General features: G+C 57.4%; 1 protein-coding gene across 3 annotated transcripts; it reads left to right on the top strand.

Annotated features, from left to right (window-relative positions):
• Positions 1-1,449: 1,449 nt before the first annotated feature.
• On the top strand, positions 1,450-26,832 carry TRIM29 (tripartite motif containing 29). Of its 3 annotated transcripts, none has more exons than XM_031443490.2 (10): positions 1,450-2,444; positions 10,048-10,143; positions 10,920-11,153; positions 12,279-12,477; positions 15,056-15,157; positions 17,598-17,681; positions 19,741-19,836; positions 21,155-21,253; positions 22,769-22,845; positions 25,645-26,832. In XM_031443490.2, exons 1-10 carry the CDS (start codon positions 1,641-1,643, stop codon positions 25,705-25,707), a joined length of 1,854 nt encoding a protein of 617 aa, XP_031299350.2. In that variant the 5' UTR covers positions 1,450-1,640; the 3' UTR covers positions 25,708-26,832. The 3 variants fall into 3 exon arrangements, with proteins under 3 accessions (XP_031299350.2, XP_031299349.2, XP_031299351.2); XM_031443489.2 differs by having other exon boundaries at positions 21,152-21,253; XM_031443491.2 differs by lacking the exon at positions 21,155-21,253.
• Positions 26,833-27,064: the final 232 nt, after the last annotated feature.

Below are 27,064 nucleotides of genomic sequence, written 5' to 3'. Positions count from 1 at the left end.
CTCCCCACCCGCCAGCACCACAGCGCACCTCCTCTTAAACCTCTGGCTGCTCTGTGAACTGGGCTTGCCTCTGCTCTCATTCCCAGGGGCTGTTATTGCAGAGGATTAGCTGTTCAGTCTGGTGAGCCAAAGAGAGCGAGGGCACCTGGATTCCAGAAGGAAGGGAAACCCACTCCCCTACGTGCAGCCCAGGATCTGCCACCCCAGCCAAACCCACCTCCTGCTCTGCCCCAGCCAGCCCAGCCTGGGAGAGGCACAGTCCTTTTCTTGGTGTGGGGGCATTGGCTTCCCAGGACCATGGCAATGGGTCACAGCCCGGAAGGGTCTAGGTGGCACGTCCTGGCAGGAGCAGAGGGTTCCCAGTGTTCCTGCAAGTGGTCAGAGAAAGTGGCTAGAGCTGTTTTTCTCACTTTTCCCGCTGAGGTCCGGGTTTATAGGACAGTCCTACTCCAAACAGCTCACTTCTGAGATGATCTGAGTCCACACTTCACTGGCCTCTTTTTGGAGGGTATTGCCTGTGGCCTGGTGGGCAGGTTTTGTTCTGAGTCACACAGCAAACCTACTGTGGAGACAGATGAGAGGGAAGTGTTTGGGCCCCAAGGACGCAGCCACCTGGCCTGGCGCTTTTGCAGTCCTGCCCCTTGCTACTGTTTCTCTGTCCTTTGGATCCAAGCAGGTTGTAACCTGCTCTGCTAGAAACACATAAGCGCCATATCCATATGCATCTTGTTAGGGCTGCTGGGACGGGCATGACTTTGCAAAGCCACCTTTCATTGAGATATTCAGGTGGTTCTGTGACACCCACACTGAAAAAAGGGGCCTTAGCATCTCGGAGGCCCTGGGTTCAAATCTCAGCTACACCACTTGGCTTAGGCCAGTGACTTATCTTCTTAGAGCTTCGGTTTTCTCATCTATTAAATAGGGCTAATTGAACAGGTTGTTGTAAGGATTAAGTGAGCCCATGTCAGTTCTGTACCTAGCACAGTGCCTCAAGTTGGCATGCAGGATTCAACAACCCGCAGCCACTTCACTCCACATTAAAATCCAAATCAAACCGAACACATCATTTCCTTTAAGATGAGAAGCAACTCCACTGTCTCAAGGCAGGGGATTTTCCTCTGAAACCCAGGCCCGCAGATTACAAGGCTATTTGGCTTGTGTGACCCAATTAATAGCCCTCTGTCCCATGGGCCCTTGCAGACACCTCACCTCCTGCCCCAGGGACCACTCAGCTCAGTGAAGCCTGCCCACCTGTGAGGACAGAGGCGCCCACCTTCCTGATGAGAAGAAACTGCGTCAGAAGGAAAGCAGCCCAACTGGTTGCTGAGCTGTGGAAAATAATTAAACCGGGGGAGAGAAAAAAACCACTTCTTTAAAAAATCAGGTTAGGTATGAATGTGCAGGGCGTGGCCCCCTGTATAATTAGGCACTCTGCTGGCTCTGGGAGCCGCCTGCCTCTCCAGGCCCGTTGTGTCAGGCTCTCCTGCGGCCCCTCCTCTCCGCTCCTCCTCCTCCCTGGTCCCTGTAGGTGTGTCTCGGGCTCTGTGGCAGCCTGTCCCACTCCCGGCTGAGACGCCGCCCGAGAGGTCACCCACCCTCACCTCCAGCGAGCCCGACGCCGACCAGCCCGGTGACCCACGATGGAAGCCGCAGATGCCTCCAGGAGCAATGGGGCCAGCCCGGAAGCCAGGGATGCCCGCAGCCCTCCGGGCCCCAGCGGCAGCCTGGAGAATGCGGCCAAGGCCGAAGGCAAAGAGGCCAAGACCACCAACGGGCACGGCGGGGAGGCAGCCGAGGGCAAGAGTCTGGGCGGTGCCCTGAAGCCGGGCGAGGGGAAGGGCTCCCTTTTCTCGGGAAACGAGTGGCGGCGGCCCATCATCCAGTTTGTCGAGTCCGTGGACGACAAGAGCTCCAGCTACTTCAGCATGGACTCCGGGGAAGGCAAGCGGTCCCCCTACACCGGGCTCCAGCTGGGGGCCGCCAAGAAGCTGCCTGTCACCTTTGCTGAGAAGGGGGAGCCACGCAGGTCCATCTTCGCGGAGCCCCGCAAGCCCACGGTGTCCATCGTGGAGCCCGGGGAGGTCCGGCGGAACAGCTACCCCCGGGGCGACGCGGGCATCCTCCTGCGCGCCAAGTCGGGCTCCGAGGAGGTCCTGTGTGACTCGTGCATCGGCAACAAGCAGAAGGCCGTCAAGTCCTGCCTGGTGTGCCAGGCCTCCTTCTGCGAGCTGCACCTCAAGCCCCACCTGGAGGGTGCCGCCTTCCGCGACCACCAGCTGCTTGAGCCCATCCGGGACTTCGAGGCTCGCAAGTGCCCCCTGCACGGAAAGACCATGGAACTCTTCTGCCAGACGGACCAGACCTGCATCTGCTACCTCTGCATGTTCCAGGAGCACAAGAACCACAGCACCGTGACGGTGGAAGAGGCCAAGGCCGAGAAGGAGGTAAAGACTCTCCTAAAGGCTCTCCTCCCTCACCGTGTCCTCCGACCTCATCTTCTCCACTGTGGGTTCCCAGGGTCTGGGGCTTAAATCTCTGCTGTCCCTGGTTCTTTTGGAAAACAGTTCTTTCCCCTCTACACCCTCAGGCCGGGAGTCAGAGGCGGTTTGCCAGTCCTCTAAGCCTCAGGAGACAGGCATTTTCTAGATGAGCAAACAGGCGCTTGGAAAAAATGAGGGGCTTGGCCAAGGTCATAGGATAAATTCAGTCAGTCAGGGAATCAGCACTAGATCCTGGGCTCTGTGTTTGGCTGGGTGTTTCTTTTTTCCTTTTTTTTTTGTTTTACTTAAGGGGAGAGAATTCTTCCCACCTAAGTAAGGCTGGCCCCTGGGGAATGGGTCACTGGCGAGCAGGAGGGAACTTGGGGACCACTTTAATGTCCTTTTTTCTGGCTTTAGAGCTGGCCTTTGCCATACAGTGGCTTCTTCTTGTTCTGTCTGATCCCCCAGCCAGTCTCTTGACTCCCCCAGTGGCCTCCTTTATCCTTCCCTCAGCCGGGCCCTGGCACTTTGTGCATCTGGTTGTATGTGGACGTGCCTCAGCCTGTAGGTGGACACTCTTGGCGAGGGCTGGAGTGTGTGTGTGTGGGGATGTGCGTATGTACACACGTGTGTTTTACATGCACGTGGGTGTTTATGTGCGTATGTGGATGTTTGCATGATTGTATATGTGATACGTACGTGGGTTTGCGTGCGTCCTGTGTACGTGGTTACGCCTGCACTTCTGTGGGGAGGAGCGGAGGTGTGCGGAGGCTTGTGAAACTGGCACACCTGGAGAGGGTGTGCTGGGCTACAGGCTCGGCTGTGGCTGCCGCCCCCGGCCCTGGAGGGGCTGGGCTGCTCTCTGCTCTACAGCAGCACAGCACCCTGGCCTGGGCAGCCTCCCGCCGGCACGAACCTTCCTGGCGGTCAGTGCAGGGGACTCGAATTTCTGCACCCCTCAGAATGAGGCAGCACAGGAACTCCTCTGTCTCCAGCCTTCCTGACCAGGAGTTTGTGGATCACTCTCTCCTTTTACCCCCTATCCACACCCCTGGGCAGGAGGGATGAGTCAGAGAAGGGGGCAGACTCAAAGATCCTTTCTAGGAGCCTCATTTGGCCCAGGAAAAAGGTGACCCTAATTCCCCAGCTCCCTGACCCCAGCCTGGCTTCATGCTTCATGCAGGGAGATGGAGATGGGGCACCTGGAACTCAGAGTTCATGTTCTAATTCTGGGGCAGGACTCAAAGACACAGTCCTCGCTCTTGAGGTCTCATGATGTAGGTCAGGAGACAGAGCAGACGCACAAACCAGTCTGGGGCGCACCCGCCCAGTTGCATAGCAGCGGCCGTAAGTAAACACCAACTCGCAGAGGACAGAATGCCAGCCTGGATGGAGAATCAGCAGTCTCGTCCATCTCCTCTCCACCTTGCAGATGGGGACTCAGGCTCAGAGAAAGGAAGGGACCTGTCCAAATTCAGTGCTTGAGGAAGAAGACCCCTGAGTCTCTTCCAGTGTTTGAGAGCAACTTGGGGGGAGGGCGTTGAGGGGGATGGGATTCAGGAGGTGTGTGTATTATTATTATTATCAGGGGAAAATGTCTCATCCACTGGAGTGACTTTAATGGTGGGAGCTTCAGATGATGTGTGTGTGTGTGTGTGTGTGTGTGCGTCAGCAGCACAGGTAGGCAGGGGTGGGTGGTGCTGAGCAGCTCAGTGGAGACGGAGATGGAGCAGAGCACATTGTCCAAGCCCAGCTCTGCTGGAATGTCAGACGTGGGGGGCACTGGCGCAGCGCAGCATCAGGTGGGTTGACGGATCAAAGTGAACAAGCGTGTCAATCCTGGCATTCTTTGGAGGCATCCCCTGCAGACCCAGACCTCAGCCCACGCATGTCTTTTTGCAAGGAACCCTGTCCAGAACCTGTTCTGCAGGCTGGTTGGTGGGGCACAGGTGAGGCGATCGCTGCCCTGTCTTGGCTACTTGCGTGGGGCTGTAGACAACACCCAGGGCTGCGGTGCTCTCCTCCTGGGCCTGAGCTCTACCTAGACTCCAAGCAGAGGCAGTGCTGGAGAATGGTGTACCAACATGACGATCCTTCCTCTGCTGGCCCAGGTCAGAATGTTTCCAATTCCACTCCAAAAGCCACGAGGCATTTGACAGCTGTCCTGCGGTCCACCCCTCTGCTGCTGGACATTTCCTAGGCTGGATTAGATTGATACGACTACCATGTACATATCCATCCCTTCTGTGTCTCATGGCCCTTCCTTCTGTCCATCCCGAGTGCCTTCTGCTGCATCACGGGTCGGGGTGGAGGACTCTTGGCAGAAGGCTGCTTGCTGTGGGGGAGCCTACCTGACCTCTGGACCCATGGGTGGCCCTGCCAGGCGTGGGTCCGAGTGGGCTCTGGGTTGGTAGCCTGGCAAGGCGTGTGGAGGAGCACTCAGCCCAAGAGTGAGGTCCTAGCTCAACAGTGCAGCTCAGGTTCAGCATCTCGGCCACTTTCCCGACTCCATCATTTGGCTTAGGTCATTTTTGGCGCCATGGCCTGGGTCTTTGCCCTTCGTCTCATGGCCCAATTCTTCCATGAAGGCTGAGCTGCTGGGCTGCGGGGCATGGGCCTGTCCTTGAGCTCTGGGAGCTGTGCCGGTCTGGGCAGGAAAGCTGTTTGGGTGGCCAGCCATGGCCAGGAGTCGGGGAGAGGAGCCAGGCTAAAGGGCTGGGACCACCTTCCCTGGAGATCTTAAGGGGGAAACTCCTGCTGTGGGACAGGGTGGGTGAGGAAGGAGGTAGAATGACATCTGTGGGCGTTGAGGGGAAACAATGAGACAGAAGAGGTATGGAGACAGGAGGCAGGGAAGGAAAGTGATGGGCAGGCGGGTGAGAGACACCCCAGTCCTTGGGGAGTACATCTATGTGCCGGGCGCTGGCCTAGGCATTTGCACAGTTACTCCCGGCAACAGTCCAATGGGGTGGGAGAAACGGCGCCTATTTCATAGGTGAAGAAATGGGCTCAGAGATGCCAAGAGACTTACCCAAAGTTATACCGCTGGAGAGTGGCAGACCTGGCATTCAGGCTCAGTGTGACCAGGCTGTATTTTCTCCACCATTTTAAACTTTTTTAATTAAAAGAAATTTAAAGTTTTTTCAATTAAAAAAAATTTTTAAATAGAATTGGCAGGGGCTCCTTGGGGATTCTGATTCAGGGGGTCAGGGTCTGGGATCTGTGTTTTTTAGTCTCCCCTTGGGATTCTAACGTGTAGCCAGATTGGAAATCGGGAATCTGGCCAATTTCACCAGGAAGAAACCGAGGCCTGGGGGGTGGAGTCGCTTCTCAAGGGCCCACTGCGGGTCTGGGGGTGGCCTGTGTGCTGCTGTTCCCACCCCATCTTGCCCCTTCCCCGTCCTGACACCCGAGGAAGCAGAAGGAACAGTGAACCCCAATTAAGCAGATTAATCCTGGGTTGTTTGATGTCTGGGTGGAAATGGGGAAATCTATCCAGCATTTCAGATTCTTATCCAGATAATTACCGTTTGTCTTAAAGTACAAATTTGGCAATTAACTGGCTCATTTAGCAAATGTCACAGTCAACGGCCCGCATGGTTAATTCAGGCCAGGGGAAGATCACGACTCCATCTCCCCTCCCCTGGGAGCAGCGCAGGTGCACGTGTCCAGGTGAATGCTCAGGTGTGTCTGCACCTGAAGGCCCCGTCTAGGCTGAGGCATCACCAGCCTCTGGCCTCCCCTCTGCTCTCAGGAAGACCTCTCCTCCCCTAAGGCTGGAAGGATTTCAAGACTGGGTGGTCTACCCAGCGCCCGTCCCAGGCACTGGAGCTAGAGGCATCCGACATGGAGCAGTGTGGGAGAAGGAAACAAAGAAGGCATTGAGAGACAGGCCTGGGCAGGGTGGAGGGAGGGAGACAGTGGGTAGGAGGAAGTCAGGAGGGAGGTGTAGATAAGGGCGGAGCTGAGGCCCAGTCAGACATCAGGGGATTTAATCAGATTCCAAGGGAGGAGGGAGAGGGAGAAAGCTGGGGCCTCGGGGGGTGATGGGAAGGGTGCAGGGAGGAAAGGGGGTGACAGGGAAAGAGGCAGAATCACCAGGTTGCACCCTCTGTGAAGTAGGGGAGCCTGGGCAGGAGTGAATGGCACAGTCAGTGTCCTAGGAGATACAGAGAGTAGCCTGGAGGTTGAGATCACGGAACAGGAGCTGAGTCCTGTTGCGTCTTGGCCTTCCCACTTCCTAGCCGTGAGAACTCAGGCAAACTACACAATCTTTCTAGGCCTTGGTTTCTGCATCTGTAAGATGGGATAAAACCGCTTATCTCCACAGGGGCTTTTGCAGATGAGAGGAGAAATGTCGGCACATAGGAGATGCTCAATAAGGCAATTAGCATCCTTCCTTCTCCCACTGCTGCAGGAGAGCCCAGTATTTGAAGGCTCCCTACATTATATTGTTTCCTATATCCTGCCTCTTCCAGCTTTTGTGCAGCCCTGCCAGCAGGGGAAAATTGCCAGGAGCCAAATGGATGCTGGACACATCCCCAGAGGTCTCACCCCAAACGCTCCTCTCCTGACAGGGTAGCGCTCACCCCAGAGGTGAGAACGGACCCCTCCAGCAGCAGAGATTTCCCAGCCCAAGTTCCCTCCTGAGATCCCGCTGTGTCCTGCAGGTCTGGGCTTGCAAGGCCCGCTCCCAGCTGGTGTTGACTTCCCTAGCGCCCCAGAGAAATCAAGAGACCAGTTTCTCCTCTGCCCTGACTGATGCCTCCACCCTCTGCTGTAGACAGCGCGTCTCCGTTTTTGAGCCTGCCCTTGAATGTTTCCAGATCAGCCGCCTCTCCCTCTGCCCCTCCCAGGTCACTGACCTCTGGCTCCTGTCTGCAAGCCTCCCCCTTCCCTCCCTGGACCCCAGGGGCTGACTCCCTCTGCCCTTGGCCTAGGCTCTCCATTGTTCTAAACCACTTGTACTCGGTGCCTTCTTCCTCCCTCTTGGCCAGTGAGTCTGGCTCACATCAGACCTTTCTTTACCTGAAGGCCCCAAACCAGCCCCGCCTCCTCCCCCAACAGCTGCCAGCAGGTCCCCCCACCCAGCATCTCTGCTCACTAGGCTGGCTCCTCCTTCACCTTCTCTAGGCAAACCTCCCACATGAAGATGGTTAACCCGCCCACACCCACTTTAACCTACCTTCATTCTGTTTCCCCTAGTATCCTTCAATCTTCAATTATCCAACATCTAAGCCCCAACTTTGCATCTTCAGCCTAAAGTCTTGTTCTCCCTGCCCCCTGCCACGCACACCTCACTCTATATCCCAACTGTGCACACAGCACACCTGGACCCAGTACCGCAGCACATGTCATCCTTACCACCGACCACCACCAAGACCTCACCTGCTCGTGCCTGCCCACTCCCCTTGCCTCCTTGTGCCCTGCTGGCGTGCCCACCACCCCGTCATCTCCCCTCCCTACTTGGCTCCTGGTCCATGGAAAGTGCCCCACACAACAGTGGTGATGGGACCACTGGTCAGTGCTTTCTCTGTGCCAGGCTCTTTCTAAGAGCCTCACTTGCCTGCTCCCAGTTCATCGCACAACCTTGCTGGGAGGCGGCCCTCTTACCACCTCCATGAAAGATAGAGAGACTGAGGCACGGAGAGGTTAAGTTACTTGCAAAGGTCATCTCCCCAGAGGCGGTGGTCACTGGATTCACACCTTTGGACTCCCAGTTCTGGGCTCTGGGGGTCTCCCTCCTAGATGACCCAGGCTCCTTTCATGGAGGGAATGCCCTGCCCACCCTCCCGCCCCCCAAGGCCTGGGGGTGGGAGTGAATGTGCTTTTGTTCTGTTTCCCTGGTTCTGGGTGCTGATGTGGGGGCCCACAGGGTGAAGCTCAGATCTGCCTATCGAGCCCAGGCTTCTCAGGAACCTTCTAGGCTACCGGCTCTGCCAGCCTCTGTGTTCTGGGCTGTTGGCTCTGTCCCAGGTGGGTCTGGTTGCCTTTGCTCCCAACCCTCCCGTGACCGCATCTATTGACAGCTGACATCACCAGCCCTTGTCCAGAGACCAGGCCAAATCCTCATCCACGACTACTTCTATTCCCCTCTTCTTGACAACCGTTTTGCGTCTCTGGTGATGGCATTTTCCGTGTGGCGGAATTTCCAGCCCACTGCTGATGGGGCACGTGCTTCCTGAGAAGAACTCAGTCTCTTGCCTGGAGAGCCCGGGGTGTGGGCGAGTGGGGGGTGCAGGGGTTGGAACACGGGGCTTTCTGTCCCGGTTCTCCACCAGCTCCTTGGCCCTCTGGGCACTTTCCCAAGAAAGCCAGGAAGCTCTCTCTCCCATCAGTCCACTTCCCTGGCTGTCCGCTCCAGGGACCCATCAGCACCCCCGGCCTGGCAGAGCGTCCAGTGGGTGTGATGTGTGGTGAAGTCTGCACCCAGCTGCTCAGGGCTCCTTGCCAGCGGAATTCACATTCCCAGTGGTTTGTGGTTTCCACAGCTTGACTCTTCTTGTGGGTTCCTCAGGGAGATGGCTGGAGAGAGGTGGGACTCTGTTTTCAAAACCCAGCATAGCAAGGAGATCTTGAGCACTCTGGGGTGTTCTCAGATGCCTTGTGCTTCCTACCTTTAGACGGAGATCACCCACCTGGCTTCTAATCTGAAAGTTGCTTTGGGAGCACCAGTGGGGAACCTACAGAACAGAAGGGGTGCCTCTTGGCTGAACTGGATTGGCCTTAGCTTCATGCCTTTCCTTTGACTCTGTCATAGCTGCTTTTCAAAGCAGGGCATTTTTCCAATGGAAGGAAACTATTTTTTCATTTCCATCAGAGCTCCCATCCCAGCGCACTCCTGGTAAGTCCTTTTCCCCACCCACCCCGGACCTCACAGCCCATGTCCTCTTCCTGAGCCGAGGTTCCTAGAACATCTCCTTCTCTTCTCTTGTCCATCTTCACCGCCTCATGCACTAACCTCTCTCCTCCCCCAGGGGCCCTGAATAAAGTCCCGGTCTTGCCCAAACTGCCGACTGCACTTCCTTTCTCACAAACAGGTTTATAGCCGTGCTTGTCCAGGCGGAGTCCCTGCTGGCAGCATCGCAGGCTTCTGCTTGCAACACGGGCCTCACGTCATGTCATAGAAACGCTGCACATTGTTACTGCCACCGGACACTCCCTGGGCTGGGCTGGGTCCCCTTTCTCCTCTAAGCTGTTCCGCAGTGGCTCCAGATCCATTGAAAGGAGTGGGAACCCCATTCAGAGCTCCCATCCTGCTCACATTGGGTGGATGGCCTGGCAGAGGATCAGCCCCTATAAAGATGTAACTGGGCTGCCCAGCCCCAGAGCCCTGAGTTTGTGGTGAGATGGCATCTGACTTGTTGCTGGATCCTTGGTGGCTGGCGTGATGCCTGGCATATCCGAGGGCCCAATGAGTGTTTGCTGACTGAAGGGCTGAAATGATGTGTGGTGGACCCTCCCCCAGTCTGTCCCCTGGGTGGGCCCGCTCCCTGATTCTCTGGTTCTTTTCCACCCCCTCCTCCTGACCTCTCCTCTGACCCTGACCCTGACCCCTTCCCTGCAGACGGAACTGTCACTGCAAAAGGAGCAGCTGCAGCTCAAGATCATCGAGATCGAAGATGAAGCGGAGAAGTGGCAGAAGGAGAAGGACCGCATCAAGGTGAACAGCCCCCAGGCACCCCCTGCCATGCAGCCTGGAGGAGGTGGGCCTGGGCCCTGTCCGCGGTCCCGGGCCCACCTTTACACCGCACTCTTGTTTCCTCTGGATGCTGTTACCCCCTTCGGCATTTCCACCAATTCCCCTTCTAAGTCTGGGCCAGGCATCCGGGCGAGATGTTGTCCAGCACCTTACGCTCATTTTATATCATCCCATCAAACCCTGGACCAGCTTGTCCTCCAGTGTGTCTTCCAGTGTCCTCCGCTGTCTGTGCTGCCCACCAGACTACCCAGCCACCGAACACCTGCCATTTCCCCTCTACTTGTGCCTGTGTGGCTAGATGTACGCCTGCCATGGTTTGGATACTTGTAAACTACAATCTGAAATCATTGACTCTTGACCCTGGCTACAGAAACAGCCCATCAATTCACTTTCAGAATGATGTTTGGTTCTAGTTGAGGTTTTCCTAACTCCCAGAAGTGGGAACTTCTGGGTCCATGGAGTTGTCCAAAGGTGGAATGATGGCTCACGTCAACCCACCAAAGGGAGAAGCTTCAGATAATTAAGGAAAGGTGGGCTGTAAAAGCCCCTGGCTGTCTCTATCAATAGATGGCATACCTCAGTGATGTCTTTGAATGAGATTCTTGCCTGAATACGCTTGTGGGGTCGAGGTGGTAGAAATGCCCTCACTCTGTGCTGGGAACCTAAAGATGCACCCACTGGGGAGGTCTTTAAATTACTGAAACCCTCCTTCCTCTTTCCAATTACTCTGGATCCAGAGCTTTACCACCAATGAGAAGGCCATCCTGGAACAGAACTTCCAGGATCTGGTGCGGGACCTGGAGAAGCAAAAGGAGGAAGTGAGGGCTGCACTGGAGCAGCGGGAGCAGGATGCCGTGGACCAAGTGAAGGTGATCGTGGATGCTCTGGACGAGAGGGCCAAGCTGCTGCATGAGGACAAGCAGACCAGGGAGCAGCTGCACAGCATCAGCGACTCGGTGCTGTTTCTGCAGGTAACAATCTACCCCTCCGCCATTCAGTCCCTCACTCCTTCCACCCGCTACCCAGACCCTCATCCAGTGTCCGTCTGTCCATTCATCCATCTAGCCACCATCCATCATCCAGCCATCTATCCATCCACTCGTTCCATCCAAGCTCCATTCCATCTGTCCATTTAACTTTTCCATCCAAGCCATTTTCCTCCCTACTTTAAAGATGGCACACAAGTATCACCTTGTACCAACTTCAATTGATATGTACTAGTAGTGCTCTAGGCTCAGAAAGAAAAAGTTCTGTGCCTGATTTGTGATGCCTGCTTTGGGTATGGGGGGCCATATAAGTGCTGAATATTTGTTATCTTTGCTCTGTCTATTCCTCCATCCATCCTTCCCTCTGCTAGACTGTATTACTGGTGCCCAATACTCTATTAGGTGCTGTGGAGAATGGAAAGGTGTAAGACATGGTTTTTGCCCTCAAGGAGCTGCATACCAGCTGGGAAGATAAGACACGTACAATTAGAGAACAATATAGAAGTGTGTGTAATTAAGTGACGGAGCGTGTGGCTCAGGAGATAAGTGGAAGCTCTGGGAAGGGCAAGCCGGCTGGGGTGATCTAGGGCAGCTCTGTGGAGGAGGGGGAATTTGAAGTGGGTCTTGAAGGCCTGTCAGGATTTGAGAAGGAGGAGGGATTCTCCTGGGACGGGGAAGGAAAGTGAGAAGTGCCAAAGCATAGAGGCAGGACTGAGTGCGTGTGCAGGGGAGGTACCACCACAATCGACCCACGACGCTGTAGCTCCTTGCATTTCTTTCACTCCCAAATACTTCACAGCTGGTGTCGCTCCCATAAACCCCTATGAAGTAGGCATGATGCACCCAGTTTAAGAGATGGGAGCCATGGAGTCACACATCTGATGCTCGTGCCATCAGGGATATGAGCATCCAGTGGATGTTAGTTGAACCCTTTCATTTTACAGAAGAATAAATGAATGCCCAGTGAGGAAAAGTGGGGCTAGTTAAGGGCAGGGCTGGATCTAGGACCCAGCTCCTCTGGCGCCCAGTGCTGAGTCTGCCCCTGCAGACACGGGTCACCCGAGCTCCTAAAGACCAGGAAGGTTAATGGCTTCTTTCCTTTCCTGGTAGGAATTTGGTGCCCTGATGAGCAACTATTCCCTCCCCCCGCCCCTGCCCACCTATCACGTTCTGCTGGAGGGGGAGGGCCTGGGGCAGTCGCTGGGCAACTTCAAGGACGACCTGCTTAACGTGTGCATGCGCCATGTTGAGAAGATGTGCAAGGCGGACCTGAGCCGTAACTTCATCGAGAGGAACCACATGGAGAACGGTAAGGCCCTGCCGGTGGGCAGGCCCCAGGGCCATGGATGTTTTCTCCCAGGTCAGTTCCTGCTGCCTGGTGCAGGCTGGCATCCAGCCAGCTGGTGCCTCGCTGTCCCCAGCCACCCATCCCACTGAAGGGTGTTTGGACTAGGATACAGGGATGGTACCCTCTTCCCTTGACCTTACTGCCAAAGTTATGCAGCTATTAGAAGGGGACCCCAGGGCAGGGAGCATCCTGGGCACTGGCTGCACAAATGTCTTTTTCCCATGGGTTGTTCTTCCAACTCAGGGATTGGTTTCATTCAGATCTGCATCTGACTGGGGGCCCCAACCCAGCAGCTGTGTGGGTGCTGCCACTTGTAAGGGCCAGACTCCAACCTGGTGGCTTTGCAGGCTCCAGTGGACATGACCTAGAACTGCACCTGCTTGGAGGGAGAACTTGCCTGTCGACCATCACTGTGCTGAGCAGTGTTGAGCCCAGAGGCTGGACTTGACCTAGTGGCCAGGCTGGGGCACAGTGTGTCTCGGTGACTCACCAGCTCCCCTGAAGCCAGTGTCTCTTCTGAATAACAATGTCCTCTGCAAAGCCAACTGAATCATCTCCCAGAAAGCCTCCTAACATGAGAAACTGTCCCCATTAAGTCCTTTTCCACCAGTCCCAGCCCAGTCCCTTTAGGGCCTGAAGCTGGGCACTTTCCCCAAACCCCACCGGGTGGCCCAGGCCTTGAGGATGTGGCCTAATTAATGACTTCCAACTCCAACACCCCAAAGGAAGTAACTCCTGTCTTTGGTCTCTGAAAGGAGCATGTGATTCTTTGGGGGTTGAGAAGCGGGTAACGTGCACAGACAGGCTAGGGCTCAGGGGGCGTATGGACATCTTGGTGATGGTGACACCATAGAGCGTCCCTGTAAGATGTAGGGGACAGTCAGTCACACCTGAGGGCAGATGAGCCATTGCATCAAGATAATCACTTGGCTTTGAGTAGCACTCAGATCCTGAAATCTTCCTGATGACAGTGGGGATAATGCTGATGGTGACGGCCTACAGTGACGGGCCTGAGTGCAGGCTCCGTGTGAGCTCCTCACTTGCCTTACCCTAGTCTCCTTGCAGGATGTACTGCCTTTCACAGATGAGAAGGCAGAGGCTCAGAGGAGGAGCTATTCAGAGGCCACAGAGCTAAGCAGGGTGAGCTGGGTTTCACACTGCTGTTCAGTCCCCTGCATCTTCATATCCGAGATGCTGCTGAGGCTGGTGGCCGTGTAGAGGAGTTGAGAGTGTGATGATCACAGCCCCTGGGGTACAAACCTGGTGGGGGATCCCCTTGGCTAAGGTCTGGCCAGACCGGTGAGGATGGCCCTGACTTAGTTGGGGTGGCCTGTGAGCCTTGCAGAGACCCCCCACCTCCTGCTGCCCGCCCACTGTGCCATTTCTAGGTCATGATTGTGTTGGCTGGGTCCTCTGCGCAGGTGTGGCCCTGTGCCCTGTATACGGTGTGCAGGGATGCGGCCGCCAGGGGCAGTGTGGGTGCAGCTGATGTCAGCTGCCCTACACCTCTGCCTGGGACCCTGGGCCTCCGTGTTGGTGTTTTGTCACTTTTGTGTCACTGGGAGTGTGTCTGGCTGTGGGAGATGGGGGATGAATCAGACCGCGCAGTGACCATCCTCTCTTCCTTCATGGCAGCCTGCCCACCAGACCCAGGACTCAACCCCACTGTCAAAGACCCCAGGGGCCGAGAGGAACCAGACCACCTTCACCCTGGGCTTGGCAGGGAGGGAGCTGGGCCCACACCTAGCAGGACACTTGTTTGGCCCCTGCTCGGCCCACGTGATGGAGATGTGGGATAGGGGTTGGAGTCACTCACTCCTCTTGCCTAGGAGAGAGGGAGAAGGGCAGAGGGAAAGCAGACGAGGAAGCAGCAAGAGAAAGGAACGGGGTGGAGGGCGGCTGGGGGAGGCAAGCGTGGAGCCACAGATTTGTCTGAGTTCAGGGCTCTGCTGGTGGGGGTAGCGGGGAGGGAGCAGTGACCCTCCAGAGCAGCTCACGCCCCTTGCAGAGGCTCAGCTAGTTTGATCCCTAGGCATGGAGGCCAACTCTGAGTCCCCATTCCACCCCTTGGGCTGCCAGCAGTGGCTGGGACAGAGCCAGGAAGTAGGGATGGGGGCTCAAACCCCAAATCTGCCCTTATTGGCCATGTGACATTGGGCAGTGGTTCCATTCACCTCCTGAGCCTCAGTTTCCTAATCTATCACGTGGGGATCTTCATACCAGCCCAAGAGTTGATGCACACATCAAACAAGAGACGGAGCGCAGGAGCGCCTTGTAAACTGCAGAGTGCCGTGCACGCTGTCCCACACACAAGGGCCAGTCCCAGGGAGGGTGGATGGCCCACCGCAGACCCTCTCTCACCCCTCAGGAGCTCGGGGGCAGAGGGGATGCTGGGCAGGGTGCCCTGAAGTTGGGGACCTCGCCTCTCACTGGGACAGAGGGGCTGTGGGCTGACTCAGCGGAGCCCAGCGACGCCTGCTGTGGGTCAGCCCCTCCTCCCCACCTGCCCCTCCACTGACCTGACCTCTGTACTTCCCAGGGGGTGACCATCGCTTCATGAACAGCTACAGCAACAGCTACACGAGCGAGTGGAGCGCCCCGGACACCATGAAGAGATACTCCATGTACCTCACGCCCAAGGGTAAAGGAAGGGAGAGGATCATGCCGCGTGGTCCACGGGGAGGCTCAGCTGGGTTCCCCCACGGTGACCTTCGTGGATGCCCCCGGGGAGGTCCCGGTGTATACCTGTTTCCCAGTGTAATGAACAGCTCCTCCCTCTGGCCTCAGTCTAGCATCTGCTCACCTGTGATTCAGGCAGTCCCCTCAGCCCACACCCTCCTCTCTCCTTCCAGAGGGTCTCCTGGCTACTGGTCTCACCCACTCCCATCCACCAGACTGAGCTGTGTTTCACTTCCCCTTGGGTTTTTGTAGTCCTGTGGTAGGGCTGGCTCCTCCAGAACCATCCTGCTCTTCAAGACAGGAGAATGGATGGCTGGTCTTTTAAATTCCTCAGCCCTCCCTCTCAGGAGGCCCAGCCTGGGGGGCGGCGGCCAGGTGAGGGTATAGACCAGCGCCTGCCAGTCCTTGCCCTGGGGCAGCCTGTCACATTCTTTGGGGCCAGAAACAAACCACAGCAATGTCCGTTACATAAGGGTGGGTGTGCCCGGTGGAAGGAGGGGTGTGTGCAGGTGTGTGTGTTGGGAGGGGATCAGAAGAAGAGAGGGTGTGTAGGGAAAGGGGAGAAAGAAGACACGGGGGAGATGCCAGGAGCCAAGAGTGGGGAGCCCTGAGGTCCTGCGCACTGACTCACACACAGACACAGTGGGAGGGCCCCGGGGATCTGGAGAGATGAGCTCAGCAGAGAGGAACCTCAGCTGCCCCACCCAGTTTGAAAACAACACCTGGGCTTCCGGGGAGGCAGCTGGCCCCCAGGGCCCCCGCCCCACATTCCTGGTTGGGGCCAGGTCCGGGCTGGCCAGTCCTACCCCCTTTCCTCCCCCAGGTGCTGTGTTTTGCGCCTTGTTCTGTAAGAGGCTGAGCTGCACTGACCAGCCATCCCAGCGTCCCTGGCCCCGGCTTGGGCCCTTCCGGCTCCTCATCTTCTGAGTTCCAGACCTTGACCTGGCGTTGAGCCCCCCAGCTGGCCCTTGCTTGGCTCGCCTGCTCTGCAGAAGATGGAGGGGAGCAGAGCAATAATGAGGGGTTGAGGAAAGCGTGGAGCTCCCCCAGATGTCACTCAGAGAGCCAAGGCCCGGACACCCTGGGCTGGTAGCTGCCCCCTCACTGCCTTCGTCTGAGAAGGAGGAGGTTGGACTCAGCTGTTAGGAGAGCTTCCAGGTCTGTCACTGTAAGTCAGGCTGTGACATTTGTAGGTAGAAGAAAAAACAGGTTCTTCTGGTGTCTCCGCCCTTGTCCTGGGGACAGGAGGGAGGAGGAAATCTGCCCTCTGGGAGCTCCCAGGCTGGGGATGGAAGCAAGGGAAGGGCCAAGGAGAGTCAGCGAGAAGTCACGAATCAGGGCCACCGAAGGCCAGCGGCCTGAGTCTGGGAGCCCTAGGACAGTGGGATTGGGCAGTGAGACTTTCCAGGAGAGGTTAGTGTCCAGGCTCCCTGAAGCAGGGGCCATGTGCTCGGTAGAGGGCATGGCTGTGATAGGCAGAAGGAAGGACAGCAGGTGCAAAGGTTTAGAGAAGGACCAGCACCTCGGCCAGGATGGGAGTGAGGGCGGATTAGGCAGGAGGGGAGGAGCTGATGAAGGACTCGGACACCTGTGGGTGGCGCGTTGTCCTCATCTGTAAAGCGGAAGTGTGGAGCCCACTCTGCCTTCCTCCCAAGGCTGTTGTAGAGCTCGAATGGGGGAGGAGGGAGACACCTGTGCTGTTTGGGGGCTGTCCCTGGGGGAGCGTCCCCATGGTGGAGGAGGTGTTCCTGGCACCAGCTCATCAGGTGCCTGCAGAAGGCGGCCCTCACTTCTCCAAGGGCACAATGCCTCTCCTCCCCAACGGCGGCCGTGGCCCTCCTTCCTCACGGGCACCCCATTTCCCAGCCTCTGGGGTCTCAGTCACACAGGGCCTGGCTCAGGAGGGAAGCGTTGCTTTTCCAGCCTCTGGTGACCCTCAAAGCCCCCAGATAGGGTAACCACACATCTCGGTCACTCCAAGACCTTCCAGGTTTACTGATGCCATTGAAATAACTAATTGTTTTGTTTTGTTTTGTTTTGTTTTTTGCAGTGGGGAGGGTAATTCGGTTTATTTATTTATTTTTTAACGGAGGTACTGGGGATCGAACCTCGGACCTGGTGCATGCTAAGTGTGTGCTCTACCACCGAGCCATGCCCTCCCCCGTTGGCATAACTATCAATAGCACCCCTTTCACTCTCGAAAGCGTCTCGATTTGAATGGTAAATGACGCGGTCACCTTATCCGCGACCCAAGGGAGCTGTCTTGGTGGTAGAATCCAGGTCCTGGGATAGGCAGTAGGGGCTGTTTGTGGGTGTTACACCCCTCAAGTTAGAGCCACAGGCCCCCAGCTGAGCCAGGCCCACCTCTCTGTGATGACAGCCCCTCCTTGTGTGCCTCACAGGTGGGGCCAGGACGGCGTACCAGCCGGCATCCCCCAGCCGCCTCACCAAGGAGAAGAACTTCAACAGTCTCTATGGAACCAAAGGTAGGAGGTGGCATGTTTCGACGGTGGGCAGGGCCTGTGTGGGGGCCCCGCAGGCAGGGGTGGGGAGCTGGGATGGGGTGCAGAGGGGAGGGGTCCTATGAGCATCAGGTGTGTGTGTGTGTGGTTTGCACGTGTGTGTCTGTGTCTGTGTGTGTACATGTGTGTGACATCCTTAGGCTGAGGAAAGCCTGCCGGGCACGCCAGCACCACTGGAAATCCCTGAGTCCACACGATCTTCTCCCTGAAGGATGAGTCAGGGGAAGGTGGACCCCGGGGTTAGATGTGGGGACCACCCTCAGGACCTTTACTGATTTGGGTGGGATTCCTGTGTCGGAAAGTCACACAGTGGTTAAGACAGACCAGTGCAGCAGTAAATGAGAAGTCAGGAGCCGTACGAAGTGGGCCGACCCTGGAAACCCAGGAGATATTGCTGCCAGTGAGGCGAGCGGGGAACAAGCCATTAAGACCCAGAAGAGGTCACATTGGGGTGGAGATGCGGCTTCCCCAAAGAGAGCTGCCAAGTACAGGGTCCCCTCTGCCCGGATCACTGAGGGCACCACTGTGCTGGGGGCAGGGTTGAGCCCTGGATAAGCCCAGATTTCAGGGGCTCCTGGGACATGCCAGCCACGTGCAGGGAGGGCAGGGACTGGGCGAGCTCCACCAGGGCCCCCCTCAGACACAATAGCAGGAGGTCTGAAGAGGCGAGGAAGGGAGTGAGGGTGCTCTGCAGTGAGGACAAGGCCCCCGGAGGTCTGGAGTTCCGGGCACCGTAGCCAGGCCTCTTTGTCCAGGGTTGGGTTCACGTTGTTACCACCACAGGCTGTGAGCTCCGCGAGGGCAGAGGCTGGGTCTGTCCTGTTCCCTGCTATGGCCCCAAGGCCCAGAAGGAGGAACTCGGCAAACATTTGCTGCACGAGAGGAAGAGGGGACAAATGAATGGGTGAAAGAAACGGCAGGTGTATGGGCCCTCGGAGCCTTGGCTAGAAGTGCTCTGTGAGGCTCCTGCTGCAGAGCCGGCCTGAGATCCCTGTGGGAGGGGGTCCACGATGGGGCAGGCGGCCAGCCCCAGCCGTCTCTGACCACCGGCCCGCTGCAGGCAGCTGCAGAAGATCGCCAGGGCTGGTGGGCTCCTGTGTGGAGTGAGCTTGACTGAGGGCAGCCCCCCACACTCTGGGCTGCCGAGAGGGAGGCGCTGGGGGCTGCATGGAATGCCCTGGTGGTACCCCTGCTATTCCTTCCACGTCGTCCCCGCAGCCTCTTTCCCTCTAGACTGCAGGGGCGTACTTGCAAATGGACACCTGCAGCCGATTCAACTCGGCAAACAGAATTTCAGGGCTTGTATCAGCTGCCGCCGTCTCCAAGTTCTAGCGCGTTTGTACTTACTTGTTCCTTTGCTCATCGGTTCATCCATCAGCCGTACAATGAGCACCTTCCAGGAACCAGGCTGGCTGCCAGGCTCTGGGTGTGATGCTGGGTCAGACGAGCATAACACCCGCCCCCACGGAGCCCACTGGGGGAGACGGACCATTGAACGTGCAATTACAATGTGATGCGGGGCAGGGGGCTGAGACACACGCAGACTTGGGAAGCTGACACCTGAAGACCCGGCACAAGAACTTGCTGAGCCGGGTGAGCAGGTGGACTATTCTAGGCAGAGGACCTGGTCTGTGGGAAAAGCCTAAGGCAAGAGAGAGCCTGGTGTGTGTCAGGAACTCAGCGCAGCCTGGTTGGAAACTTGAGTGATGGAGAGGAGGAGATGGGGGGAAGCCAAGAAGTAGACGCAGTGGTGAGGGGTGGGGCAGCAGCTCACTGAAGAGCTAAGGGCTGTGTTAAGGACATTGTACCTTAATCCAAGGGACAGGATGACACTTTATAGTTTAGAGGGAGAGCTTAGATGGCAGGAAGGACTGGCTGGAGGCATGATGGGTGGCAGCCCAGCAGCATCCTGGCTTGAGACATGGTGGGGGCTGGAGAGATTCACAGAAATGGCCACTTCCCGGCCTCTGTCATCCCCCATGCCCGGCTGCTGAGGGCTGACGCCTCTTTCTTTCCCCACCAGGTAACTACACCTCCCGGGTCTGGGAATACTCCTCCACTGTTCAGAACTCCGATGACCTGCCTGCCGTGCAAGGCAGCTCCTCCTTCTCCCTGAAAGGTGAGCTCCCCTCTGTCCGACTCTTCTTTTCCAGGTGCCCTGCAAGCCCTGGGGCCTTGGTCTCTGATCACCAGTCCCACCTTGTAGGAGTCAGAGCCTTGCCTCCATCACATCTCTGCTGTCCAGGAGGGCTGGACCACAGCAGCATTTCTCAGAGCTTGACCACCACACTCTGGTCTCTCAGGATGCACTGTGATACAGGCCTCAGGGTCAGGGAGGTGGTGACATGCCACAGCCTCTACATTCCCCACCCCAGACATCCCCAGGGTACTTCCATCAGGCTTAACTTCTGAGTCTTCCAACTGCAGAAATCTTCTTTAATTTTGTCGCCCAGTGGCTCCCAGCCTCTGCTGACTCTAGAATCCTGTGGCCACATTTATCAGCATCCCACGGAGCCAGAGTCCTGCCTAGTGCCCTTTGGGACAGGCAGATTGCATGACCTCTACGATCTCCCAAGTCTGATTCTGTCCCCCAGAGCAATTCTGACACGTTTGAGTGGTCAAAACTGGGCCAGACCCAGTTTTGGGTCCCACATCCCTTCCGAAAAGTCCAAGGGGCAGCTCTGGTGGGCTGTGGTAAGAGAAGACCTGTCTGTCTTCTAGCCCGCAAGACATCTGGCCACGGGTGGGTGGGCTCAGGGGGAGGGAGTGGGAACAGGGCTGTGCGGGGCAGACAGACCCCCAAGCAGTGGCCTCAGGCAATGGCTTTATCATCCAGCTGTCCCTTCCGGATTGGATCCCAGCCGATGCCCAGCATGGGGACTCTTGGAACTACCAGCAGGGGGATAAGATGAGAAGGTCCCAGCCTGCGGGATTCCCAGGCCTGGAAAGCTCTGGGACTTGCCTTGGCCTGTGTGGCTTCCAGCAGATCCTCTCTGCTCTCTGGTCAAGCTTGGATCAAAGGCCACCCAGCAGGGAGGACGGCCACCCTTAGCTGTTAATTGGAGTGTTAATGCTCCCCAGAATCTCCCTGTTGGCCTGCAGAGCCTCCAAAGGGGAAGGCTTTGGCCTAGGTCTGCCCTCCTCAAATACACTAGGACCCTGGGAATAGCCCAGGGACATCTGTTGTCACCATCACACAGATCTGCTCACCAGATCCGCTGGGGGTGGCCGTGGATGGGGGTTCTGGGCAGGGGCCACCGGTATGGGAGGACTGACCCCACCTGCATCTACTCTGGGGGTGGGGAGGAGGCAGGGAGTATGCTCAGGGCGCTGGGGAGGGCTGAGCAAGGGCTCTGAGAGCAGCAGCGCCCACGGAATGTGTGGCTCCCTCTGGCCCCTCCTGGGACCAGCGCTAATGCCTCTCTCTCTCCCAGCAGGCACTGGGAAAGTCCCCTATCAGTTCACCACCTTGGGACAGGCCACCACAGAGTTTTCCAAACCACTGGACGGCAGTGGGCTGTTTAAAAATAATCCTGGTACCTGCCTGTTTTGCATCCCCCAAACCCTTCTCTCTCCCACAGCAGGGCAAGTGGGACATCCTATGGGGCTCTCTGCCACTTCTAGGGTGTCCTGGTGCCTCCTCCCAGAGCCTCCTGGAAGAGGATGCATGCCCCCACTCTGCCATCCTTAGCCCACCCTCCCCTGGATTCTGCCTGCTGTATAGGCTGGTGTCCTGGACCACTCCCCTGCCCCATCCCCGTCCCCGTCTCTCTCATGGCTTACCTGGGATTTTCTTTCTGGGAACTGAGAAGTGAGACTTGAATTCTCCCCTCTCAACCTCCCATCAGGACCTGAGGAACCTCTCTTCTCAAGGCTGTTTCCACCCCTAGAAGCAGGGAGACACTGGGTTCTCTGCTCTGTCTCCCTGTCTTGCCAAGTGCCAGCCCCGGGGAAGGGCCAGCTTTGCTGGCAGCCTGGCAGCGCTGCAGGTGGTTTCTGGGCCTGACCAGCTCGTCCACCATACAGCAGGCCAGGGCGTCTCCAGCCGGCTCCTGCCAAGGACAGACCCTGTTTCTTTCTTGAGCTTGTCTAAATCCAGGTCACAGCCTGCTCCCTCCCAGGCACCACTGCCGGTGTCTGCAGCTGAGCGCTGACACGGAGAGGACTTTTCACAGTTCTGTGGACCGGAGCTCCTTACAGGTCCCACTGGGCTGCTTACAGGTCCCACTGGGCGGGGAGGTGGGCGCAGGCAGCGCCGCCCAAGACCAGCGCCTTCGGGACCAGGCCCAGACAGTGCCCACGTGCTCCCAAGCCCTTGGGCTTGCTGTTTTAACCCTGGATTGCTGCCATACAAATGACTCCCCCTCTCTGGGCCCCAGCCTCCTGCTTGTGAAGCAGGGAAGAGGAAGCAGAACTGGGCAGGAGGAATGTGAGGATGAATTTTAGAGTCCAGCAAACCTGGGTTCAAATGCTGCCCACTGATTATCAGCTGTGCAGCTCAGGGCAACAGAAACAGGGAGAGCCCATGTGGAGTCCCAGCATGGTGTTTGGCACGAGCAGGGCCAGTGAATAGGGGGCGTCATCTATGCAGTGCGGGGGTCGGGGAGGTGGGCAGTGGGGTTGGGGGGTAGTTGGAATGAGCACCTCCTGGTGGAAATCCTGGCAGGTTGTGCTTATAAAGTGGCTTTCCAGGACTTTGGGGAGGGAAGGGGTCTATGTTGTGAGCCTTGGGGGAGAGGGGGGAATTCCTTGCAAGTAGTATGATCCTGACCTGGATTTGGGGGTGACAGTCCTCTGCTGCCTGGCCCGGCCCACCTGGCCTGCTCCTCCTCCTTCTGTCTGCCTTGGTGCCTCTTCCCTTTGGCCCGCCTCCCTGGGAGTTTTCATGTCGACCCCCCTGGCTACTGCACGCCTCTTCAGGGATGGCTGCACTTGGTGATGGGCTGGATGGAGCTTGGCGGCCACTTTGCAGATGGCGTCTGTGCTGCTCCGGCCCTGGGCCCTGACCGCCAGCCCGTGCTCTCTCTGACCCCAGCCTCTTGTCTCCCCAGGTTACCCCTCCCTCATCAGGAGCCAGAGCCCCAAGGCCCAGCCTCAGACTTGGAAATCTGGCAAGCAGACCATGCTGGTGAGTGAGGGCCACCAAGAGAGCCTGCCTGGGCACGAGCATGTCCAGAATGGGCATTGAATGGGGCTCCCAGGGGCAACCGGCCACCACTTGCCCAGGGCCTGTGGGAGGATGGTCTCTGGGCCATTGGGATGGAGGGAGGAGGCAGCAGTGGCCTGAACACCTGGGTATTCCAAAGAGCAGTAAAGAAAGACCCAGGGCTACTAGGCAAGGGGCTTGGGTAAGCACATGCTTTCTGGGCCTTAGTCATTTAATCTGTAAAGTGGGCAGCCCTGGTTTCTTTTTTTATTTGCAAATGGTTGTTGGGCCCCTATGCTTATGGAATGGTGTCCCGGCAACACCAGCTGAGTCCAGGGGACAGGTATCCTGGAGATGAGTCCCATTTCCTGGGGGCGAGTCTCCAGCTCTGACAGCATGGAGGCCATCTGGATGATAGTGCGGGTGAGGCATTGGCTGCAAAATTAGGAATAGATATATTTAGGGTTCAATGGCTAGTGACCCTGAGTTGGGGGCATGAAAGGGCAGCGCTAGAGGGAAGCACGGTTTGGGGGTCCAGCCACCTGCTGGCTGCGGAGTCCCCGGTGAGTCAGATCCCTCTCTGGGACTCTTCTTTACTGTATAATGAGGGATGAGGCGATCTCTCGTACCCTGTAGACTCGTCTGAGCCCTGCCCGAGGCCTCGGCGATCAGGGGCTGTTCTTCACGTGCTATGACTCCACCTCCCCGAAAGCTCTCTCCTGAAGGCCAGGCCCTGCTGAAGGAGTCAGCCAGCTGCCCTGGGATGTAGGTGGCACCAGCTGGGCACGGGGGCTGGAGCCCAGTGTTCTCTTTGCACTTGGAGGTCAGAGCAGGGAGTGGGGATTTGCTCCCGGCTGCGGTGACTGGGCTGGCTTAATTGGAGGGACTCGTTAATTTGCTGGCGATGGAGCTAAGTGATGGTGTGTGTAATTTGAGCTGGGCCCAGGGGCACTGCAACAGCAGGACTGCAAAAAGCAGATACGGAGAGAAAAGGAAGGTTTCTATTCTTGGGTTCGGTCCTTCCCCTCCCTCCCACGTACTCTCCCACCCTCCCAGAACCCGGGTCCCAGGAAACAAGGCTCATCACCACCTTGAGACACCTGGCAGGGCAGGGTTCAGGGGAGCTCAGCTGGCATCCAGCACTGCTAATGTGGAAGGATGCCAGCCTGGGAGTCAGGACGCAGGGGGCCTGGCCCGAGCCCTCTCACCAACTTGCTGTATGAGTCATTCTTCCTCTGTGCCTCAGTTTCCCCATCTGTAACATAAGTAGGAGGGCCTAGATGATTTCATAGCTTTCTAACTTCCATGTGCTGTGACCCTGAGCCAGGGAGGACGCAGGGGTGTGTGTGTGTGTGTGTGTGTGTGTGTGTGGGCAGGAAACAGCCTGCCCTGATGCTATGCCCACCTGCCTTCCTGGGCTCTTAACAAAACTGCACCATTCACTGACCTGCGATCCATTTTATTGACCCAGCCTTCCTGTAGGAAAGCCTTCAGCCATTTCTGGGTCTATTCACTTTGCCTTATTGATTACTTTGGGGTCCAGGCTGTAAGTAAGGGCTCAGGAGACCTGGTCCAGGCCCTGGTCTGCCCCAGAGGAGCTGTGTAACTTTGGCTATGTCTTTCCCTCCCTGGGTCTCCATCAGTTCCACTGTTTTAATAGGTGGTTTAACCAAGGTCTGAGCTAAGGACTCTCAGCCCGTCGTCCTGCTGTGGACCAGACGTAGGCAAGGAGCTACTATAGATACAAATTTCCAGGCAGGCAGGGCCAGGGGCAGGGCTGGGATCACTCTTGGGGGTCTCCTGTATTGGAACCAGTGGGATGTGAGGTGGGCCCAGGCTCTGACCCAGCTCAGGGGCAAAGCCACTTCCAGAGACCTCCCTAGAGGCCAAGGGTGCTTGCGGGGGCAAGTGGTGGCTCAGATGTGCTCTTCCGTCGCAGCCTGGCAGGCAATTTCTCAGCGCCCTGATGAAGTGATTGGGAGGAGAGGGGAGCTCTGATTTTGTGAAATTGCTGTGGGACGTAATACACAGGGCTGGCAGGGAAGTTGTCGCCGGCGCTGTCCCAGAGATGCTCCCTGAATCCCGATGAGGAGGCCGGGTTGAAAGAAGCAGAGGGGCTGGGGTGGGAGGCCCCTCAGTCTGTGTTGGGCTGGGATGGTGGTCTGTGCCCCCTGCAGCCCCTCTGTCAGGGAGGATAATGCAGGGAGCAGAGGCCAACACTTGAAACTCAGAAGTGTTGCACTGACACGTGGGGGTGGGGGTTGAGCTCTGGAGCCAGACTGCTGGGGCTCGAATCCCAGCTCCTCTGCTTACCAGCCGGGTGACCTTGGGCAAGTTGCTTAGCCTCTCTGTGCCTTGGTTTGCTCATGTATAAAATGAGTATGATAATAGTAACCTGCTTAATTGGGTGGTTGTAAAAATTCAGCGAGACCATCTACATAAAGCCAGTGAGTGTAGTTCGGTAGAGCAGAAAACGCTACCAATATTAATACAGAATGGGAGCTACGATGCTGGGAGGGGAGAGACAGTGTGAGGAAGCTGAGGTTCAAGCTCGCCAGTTGACTGATGGAATGAATTCTAATTAGGATGTGAGCCCAGGACTCTATAGCACTGGGGCCCGACCCCAGTCACAGGGGAGGTGGAGCTTGCGGGAGGCCACGGACCCCTAGAATTGTTGGGGTTCAGACCACAGCTGCTTCCCAGGGGAGGGGCAGGTGCAGGGGTCTGGCTGGCTGCTCCACTGCCATCCCACCTCCCTAACTGCTCTTGTCTCCCCCGCAGTCGCACTACCGGCCATTCTACGTCAACAAAGGCAACGGGGTCGGGTCCAACGAGGCCCCGTGAGTTCCAGGAAGGCGGGAACGAGGAGCCGCCACCCGCCCTCCCCACCGGCCCTGTGGCTCTTGCTACTCTTCTCATCTGTGTGTGGTGGGGGAGCCTGCCCTGCACCTGCCCTCCCCCAGCCCTCAGCCCACTTCTCAGGGCCGCCTGGCCTGCCCCCTCCTCCCCATTAGCCACGCTCCATCCAGGAACGCCCCACTGCTTTGTGACTCACGGTCACCGTCTTTCCTGCGCTCAGAGGCCAACCCTCACAGGCATGCAAGATAGCGGGCTTCTCTCCCCTAACTCACCACCCTCTCCTCTTGGCTGGGGTGGTTGGGGCCAGTGGTGGGGGCCCAGATCGTACCAGCCTGCCTGCCCTGCCCAGGCCCCTGCGGTCTTCAGGCCCGTTGGCCATTTCTCTCCAAGCCCCGACTGCGCGATGCGGTCAGTAGGAACCTGGCCACAACAGCTGCCCATGTCCCATCCACATGGGCCCACTTCTTCCCAGCAGCCCGCTCCCCCCCAAGAAGAAGACTGGCCCCGTGTGCCCTGCTCTGGTCCCCCCACCAAAGCCCAGGCTGGCAGCACCTGGAGCTCTTGGACACTGCAGAGGGAAACCTCAGTGTCTTGGCATCATCCTGCCTGGCCTCGGGTCCCCCCACGTCCACCTTGAGTCCACGGTCCCTGAGGACACGCTCTCCCAGCTGGCAGGATGATCTTCACCAAAATACACCTTTCTTCTACCTGCTGAGATGTTCCCTTGACAAGATCTACTCCACCCATGAAAGCAGCCACTGGCCCAGGTGCCCTGAGGGAAATGGAATTTACCCATGGAATTCCATTAGTTTTATAATTTTGTTTCTCCTCGGCAATGGGAAGTGAGCTGGCCGGTGGGAGCGTGGTGGGGCTGGTAACCACCGGTGCTTATTTACAAGGGTGCCTTGCCCCTGCCTGTGCCCTCATCCACTGCCCCCATCACGGTCCTCCTCCTCCTCCCTCTCCCTACCCTCCATGTTGCATGTTGTCACAGGGCCCAGGGGCTGGAGAGGAGCCCAAAGCAGCAGCAGCGAGGCGGGGGTCACCTCTCCTCTCACCGCCCCCCCTCCCAAGGGCCCATGGGGGCTACAGGCAGAGGGGCCAGCTAGCAGGGGTGCGGGGGAGGGAGGGGGGAGGGGTGGGAGGGGAGGGAGACACTCAGCTTTGGGCTTCCCCTCCTGAATAAACCATTGGTCGCTCACTTCTTTGTATTGAACACGCGTTTCCTGGAGGGTCACCAGAGGGACCGGCTGCAGTTCTTCTGGACACACTTTTTCCACCTCTGCTGAATAGGTGGTCCTCTCTCCTCTTTTCTCCAGAGACACGGCTCCTTTGGGTTTCC

The sequence above is a fragment of the Camelus dromedarius genome, chromosome 34 (genome assembly GCF_036321535.1).
Source record: "Camelus dromedarius isolate mCamDro1 chromosome 34, mCamDro1.pat, whole genome shotgun sequence".
NCBI classification, from domain to species: Eukaryota; Metazoa; Chordata; class Mammalia; order Artiodactyla; family Camelidae; genus Camelus; species Camelus dromedarius.
This window is presented reverse-complemented; position numbering and strand designations above follow the sequence as displayed.